This window comes from Mastomys coucha, unplaced genomic scaffold, assembly GCF_008632895.1.
Source record: "Mastomys coucha isolate ucsf_1 unplaced genomic scaffold, UCSF_Mcou_1 pScaffold16, whole genome shotgun sequence".
NCBI lineage: Eukaryota > Metazoa > Chordata > Mammalia > Rodentia > Muridae > Mastomys > Mastomys coucha.
Window position 1 is genome coordinate 93,563,403 of NW_022196898.1, and position 6,912 is coordinate 93,570,314.

General features: G+C 46.2%; 1 protein-coding gene across 2 annotated transcripts in view; it reads left to right on the forward strand.

Moving 5' to 3' along the window:
* Mcoln2 (mucolipin 2) overlaps positions 1-5,192 on the forward strand; it is a 49,576-nt gene extending 44,384 nt beyond the window's left edge. For both annotated transcript variants that reach the window (XM_031375760.1, XM_031375761.1), the window contains 3 exons: positions 106-312; positions 2,045-2,166; positions 4,424-5,192. In XM_031375760.1, coding sequence (XP_031231620.1) covers positions 106-312; positions 2,045-2,166; positions 4,424-4,460 — 366 coding nt within the window. In that variant the 3' untranslated portion in view covers positions 4,461-5,192. The remainder of the gene's footprint in view (positions 1-105; positions 313-2,044; positions 2,167-4,423) is intronic.
* Positions 5,193-6,912: the final 1,720 nt, after the last annotated feature.

The window sequence follows — 6,912 nt, forward strand, 5'->3', positions numbered from 1 at the left end:
CCCCCTGCAGCTCCCCCTGCCCCCTGCAGCTCCCTGCTGCCCCCTGCAGCTCCCAGTTTCCTATGGTGCTCAGTCTCAGGGGTTCCTTTACATTTCCCCTTGCAGTTTGAAAATCTGAACATAGTTGCTGAATGCCTGTTTTCTCTGGTCAACGGCGATGACATGTTTGCCACGTTTGCTCAGATCCAGCAGAAGAGCATCCTGGTGTGGCTGTTCAGCCGCCTCTACCTGTATTCCTTTATCAGCTTATTCATATACATGGTCCTCAGTCTTTTCATTGCGCTCATCACCGATTCCTACCACACCATTAAGGTAAGTCACAATCAATGTTTGCTGCCAAAGAGCATCATAAACTTTGTATGGATTGGAGCACGAGGAAAGGCTGTAATCTTATTGAAACACAATTTTACTCTTCTTTTAAAATTTTTAGAAAATAAGCCTTTTGTTGTCGTTGCTCCGATGACTTGTCTTAGGGTTTCTATTGCTGTGATGAAACACCATGGCCAAACCACCTGGGGAAGAAAGGGTTTTCAGCCTATGCTTCCACATCACAGGTCATCATCAAAGGAAGTCAGGACAGGAACTCAAGCAGGGTGGGAACCTGGAGGCAGGAGCCGGCGCAGAGGCGATGGAAGGGTGCTGCTTACTGGCTAGCTCGTTGTGGTTTACTCGGCCTGCTTTATTATAGAAGCGAGGACCACCAGCTGAGGGATGGAACCAGCCATGATTAATTCCCCCATCAATCCTAATTGAGAAAATGCCTTTCAGCCAGATCTTGTGGAGTTATTTTGTCGCTTGAGGTTCCCTCTTTTCAGATAACCCCCCCTCCTTAGGTTGTGTTTACATAAAACTGGCCAGCACAGTATTTGAAACATTTGACTTGTTACCCTGGTATGGGTTGGAGGTATGTTGGGAAAAAGAGAGAAGGGAAAAGCTGATTCTGATAAACTCAATGACCCAACAGCTCTTCTCGGAGCCGACAGGTGCTCCTGCCTGAATGGCTAGCTGGGATACAGGCTGCAGTGTAAATTCTAGTGATGGGAGGCATTGCCTTCCTGACCACTGACAAATGGCTCTGAGATATCTTATATACCTATAGTGCACACTTCACTAAGTTGAAAGAAATGATGATTCCAGCTTTCCTAAACCATAGTACATCCCACGCCTTTTCAGACTCCGCCTGTGTGGTTGGTTCATGTATCGCAGCCCCAAGGATGCTCACTGTCTTGGGAGCTGGCACCTCCACAACAGATGGTTGTGTTAGGAAAGCTACTTCAGGGCCAGCATCTAAACAACTTCATGACAAGGACCATGGTGGTGTGCTTGGGTTACTGCCTTTTCTGCTTCTCATACACACTCAGGAGAAAGCTGGTCAGTGGTCAGTGTGTGAGCATCAGAGTTAGGGTATGCGTGGTAGCTGGCCCTCATAGCAAGGTGTGCTGGGACAGTATTGCAGGCTCTTGCTGTGAAGATTCGTGTCTTTGACATGGTCAAAGTTGATATAAGTGTCCTTGTGTGGGGCAAGTCTGAACATTGGGATGGATGAACTTACTAAACATGACTAGATGCTAGGGGTATTTTGTCTGTTAGGGAAAAAATCTACTGCCTGTCCCATTCTGTGGTCATCTTCCGTGGAAGCAGAGAATGTGGATTACACGTCCCTGTAAGATTCTAAGTGGGCAGTGTGTGGAGTGACAATTTCTGGCCTCATGATTAACACTCTAGCATTCTGATTTGGACGATGTCTTTCAATTCTTTCCAACACACTTCTCCTCGCTCTCCCCTGGATTGTTTTCTGGAGTTTTCCATTCCATTGTTCTCAGCTTCCCTGCCCCACCCCCACACTTAGCTGTTCTGGGACGGATAGATTGTTCTGGGATGGACAGACTGACTCTGCATTGTTCATAGCTCAGATCTGAGCTAGCGTGCGCTCGCTTGCTCACTCTGAAGTTGCATTTCACGGAGGTGGGTTTGCTTTGTTGACAAAGGAGCCATTGCTTATGCCCTAGACGGAATAACAACAGCAATGTGTGCTTTTCAAAAGAAATACCAGCAGAATGGGTTTCCTGAAACGGATCTGCAGAAATTCCTGAAGGAGAGCAGAAGCAAAGATGGGTGCCAGAAGGAGCCATCGGCCTTGCTGTCCTGCTTCTGCTGTCTGAGGAGGTCAGTGTTGTGTCTGTGGTGGGAAGAAAGCCATCTCAACCTAACTCTGCTCTCTGAAATCTGCCCGTGGTGGGAAAGGGTTGCTCTTTTTTTCTTTCCTCCCACACAGATTTGTTTGAGAAATAAATTGTTTCTTGTAAAACAATGTTCCATACAACAAAGTTTGTGTATGAAACTCCATGACATCACTGAAACTCTTAGTTAGGGGCCTTAATGAGAGCCTCGGGAGGAGACGAACTGTGACCAGAGGCAGGAGGCTGGATCTTAAGGGGCCAAAGGAAGAGGTCAGAGTGTGTGTGTGTTCTGGAAGTGGACCTCCAGGCACATCAAAGGCATTTTCTTCCCGCATGAGATGTGGAGCAAATCAGTTCCTTGAACAGATAGGACGTGATGGAGAGGAAGCTGTTTGGTGTCTGTCCCACTTACCTTCCTATTGCTGCGGCAAAGCACCAAGATAAAAGCAACCAAAAAAAGAATAGTTCATTAGGGTTTTTATAGTTTCAGAGGGTGAGCCCATGACCATCATGGAAGGGAGCATGGCAGCAGGCAGGCATGACGCCGGGGCAGTAGCTACTTCTGATCCACAAGCATAGGGCAGAGACAGCTAACTGGGAATGCATGCACTTTTGAAACCTCAAAGCCCATTCCAAGTGAAAACACTTCTGACAAGCCACGCCCCCTAATCCTTCCCAAATAGTCCCACCAACTGGGGACCAAGTATTGAAATATATAAGCCTATGGACCACTCTCATTGAAACCATCACAGTGTTCTTGCTTAAGAGCAAGAGGGCATCAGCAGCTCTTCATTGCTCGGCTGGGCTTTGCTGGCTGTTTGGACTCTGAAAAAAATGAGCTGAATCCCAGCGACCAGAGTGTGCTTCATGGTTGTGTAGGGACTGGCACGGAGGTCAAAGGGGCATGGTTTTCTCAAATGTGCCCAGATCTGTTTTCACTTGGGCCAGGGATGGAAATTTTCCAAGTTTTCCTTGCCATGTTTTCTGGGGATTTCATCAACCCAATTCCTAAAGGAAAATGGGAGATCATAGCTACTTAGGCTCACAGATGAGTGTTCTGTCCATTGATTCACACCACGATGATTCACACCACGATGTTTCACACGGCGTCTTGAGATTTGTGATGAGATGAGTGGGCACATCCGAAGGATGTCTGGTAAACACAAGATGAGGTCTCCTGAGACATTTTCAAAAATTGCATTTCATCCTCTTAGAGCATTAAACTATTGCCGTGGGTGCCAGGATAAAGGAAAATTAATTTTCTTAATTGGCAACTGCCTCCTAAGACATGGGAAGGGTACCACAGGTCTCTCGGGGCCACGGTGGAATCGTAGTTATATTAATGGCTTTTCTGACTGTCGTGACAAATACCTGATGATAAACAGCTTAAGGAAGAAGGGCTTGCGGCAGCTCAGGGTCTCAGCAAGTAAAGCACATTGGTCGGAGCACATGGTAGCTGGTCATACTGGGCACAGGGAAGAAGCAGAAGATGAAGGCTGATGCTTAGCATTCATTCACCCCAAGTCAGGGCTGCCCACTTTCCAGAGTTCTTCCCTCTCAGCGAAACATCTCTAGAAACACCCTCAGTTGTGTACCCAGGCATAGATAGTCTATACCTCTCCTGAACTTCTTGATACCCATAGGGTCAGCCTGCTGGCCCCAGATCTCTCTTCCCAGCCTGACAGGATGTGACTCTTTGGAGAGAAAGGCTTGGGCAGATATGAGTTGTCAAACGTTCTCGGCTATGACAGAAGGTGTCTGGACCTTGTACCATTGATCAGCTCTGCTAGAGCAGAGTCCTGAGAGATGATGGCTGCTTATGCGTTGTTTCCAGAGCCTCCATCCAACCCTGAGTTTTCTTCCTTTTTCATGTTTTGCTCACATAAGCTATGTGTGTCTAGACTAGAGAGTATTCTAGTCTTTTTGTAAAGATTTTGGGGAGTCCAGGTGGGATACAGCTCAGCAGTAGAAAAGTTGCCTAGACTGGGCAAGAACCTCAGTTTGGTCCCTAACATCACTGTCTGAGTAATAAACAATAAGGGCCGTAAATGTCAGATGTGTCGATGCGTGCATTCTGGGAGGGGGGGCAGACAGATCAGGAATTCAAGGTCATCCTCAGCAACATAGTTTGAGGCTAGCCTGAGCTACATGAGACCCTGTCTAAAACAACAGCAGCAGCAGCAGCAGCAGCAACGAGAACTCTTAAATTGATGTCCTCTTCTTCATCCCCTTTTCTGTTACAGGGGAAGAAGCAACGACCACTTGATTCTCATTGACTAAAACCCTCGGCTGATGTCAGTCAAGTCCAGACCTCTTCATGCAGAGGTCATACAGGGAGACCCCAGAGGCAGCAGCAGTTCACTCAAAGATTGTCCTCCTGAATTGTGGATCCAGGAGGGGTATCCAGGAGCAGCTGACTGGAACTGACATTCCGAAGTTACGGTTTAGAGACATGGAGTGTGAGAGTGAGCCTCTCCTAGGAGTTAATGTGAGGCCAGTGTGGCAGTGACATTCACCAGGAGTCTGGTCACGTGTGACTTCATAATGTTTAGATGCAAAAAACGTATTCCCACTTTAGAATGTATAGTCTTCTTTAAACCCAGGTAAAGACGTGTACTTAGTGCCAGAAAAAGGTTTGTTTCAACATATGATCCTTGCATTTGAAGACATTCGTTAATTCAGGGTCCACATGGAAAAAAATTTAGCTTCAATACCAAATTAAGACTTGAAGCTGGAGAACTGGTAAGCCACTCAGGTCGTGGCTGGTTGTATTTCGAGCTTGCTTCTTCAGCAAGCATGACACACAGTGTCCGTTAGCACAGTCAACAGGATGAAAGAGCACCTGGCTATTCCCTCAGGTGAGCTGTCCCTGAACTGGACATATGATGAGTGAGTCACCCTAAGCTTCGAGTGGCCACTTATTTCACGAGACAGCTCCACTGTTGGGGGGGATTTGCATTTGTCGTGGAAGGAAATGTGGATTTTTTCCTTAAATAAATTTATTTTTCACGATGCTGCGTTGTACAATTATTGTGTTAAAATGTGGTGTCTCTTGACAATCACCAAGTGAGAATTCCTTATCACACCATCCCTCTTGAATACTTTGTCTACAAGAGAGATCTGTCATTTTTAAACAAGTGGTGAAGGAGCTATGAGGGTTGGTCCATAGAAGCTATTTAATAAAGATTTGTGCTAATGATAAGAGACTAAGATCGGTATGTCATCGCTGAGCTATGGGGGGGGGGGGTGCTACGAGGTCTCCTGGGGCAGAGTGAGATTTGAGTTCACATCTCAGAGCAGCTCCTGCCTTTCCCTGCCTCTGTCTCCACCCCAGGACCTGTTGTCTGATTCGCCGTCTGCTCCTTGCCCCTGATCTTCTCCATATGCATCCAATAAATCTAGACAGAGAAACCCTGCAGTTAATAACAGTGAGGTCTGTAGGTGAGGAGGTGTTTCACGCTAGGGCTGTCTTTGCTGACCTTGGGGGACAGTCCTAGTTTTGTTCCCAGCACCCACATTGTGGCCCACAAGACCCCATAATTCCACTTTCAGGGAACACATGCCATTTTCAGACATCTGCAGCATGGTACGGATGCATCCATGCAAGCGAAACACTCATTCATGAAATAGAAATCAAGCTTCATTTTTTGTTTAAAGCAAAAAGACTCATGCCTACATTAGAGTGCTTAGTTAAAAATATCATTTTAGTTGATTTTTATTTTTACAAGAAATTTCAAGAGTCACAGGGCTTGGTTTTAAAACTAGAGATCACCAGGCTGAGGTTCTAGGCATCTTCCTTGGCTCCAGATCAGGCCTACGGTTAAGCCATTGCTAGCTTGGTTGGCTCTAAAGGGACTAGATTTGCAGTCTGCAGCTTTGACTGCCATGTGAGTAGAAAATTAATGATGGTATCACTCGTTCTAAGCTACTTTTTAAAATCAGCTTTTGTGTTTCCTTATTTCCTTCTGTTCCAGTTGGCTCAAATACTTTCAGGAAGAGAACTATTTTTCAAGGTTACTGTGGAGACATTGTTTCTTTTTCACTTAGTCATTTTGAACCGTGCTGGCTTTTCTCACCAGTGTTATTGAAGGTGTAGTAGGGTAACTGCTAATGAATAACTCTGACAAACCCTTTCTTCTCTTCTCTTAGACCTCAACTTAAGTATTTCACTGTGACCAAAGACGCAATCTTTTTATCTTTTAGTTGCATTCTGAAATCTCTACCCCTTGTAGAAATCGCCTCCTTGGCTTACAGTGACACAGCCAAGGTCACACACAGTACCTTAAGGTAACTGACAGGAATGGCAGAAACAAGCATAGCATGGGAGTCCTTTGAGTCCCACTCAGCCTGTGGCTTTGGGGCTCTGGATAAGCCACAGTCTGCCTTCAGGCAATGGTGATAAATCTCAATAATGGAGACTGACCTTTGGCTCGCAGCTCCTGCTGTGAACTCTGGCACTGATGTGGACCTTGAGCCGTTTCCCTCCCATCCTCTGCTGTGTTTAGAAGCAGAATCCATGCAATGGTGCAGTCAGAGGCCTTTGCCCCTATAGCTCATCTGTCAGGGATCTTCTTCTATCTGAGTTTCCTTGGACAGTGCACAGTGTGTCTCCATTTCTCCATGTGCACAATGGAGATTGTGAAAGCTAAAAGAGTTAAAGTTCATAGAAAGGGGCATGGCTCGTAATTGCTCCACTATTGGATCATTGAAAACGCCCCTCTAGCTCGGTGTA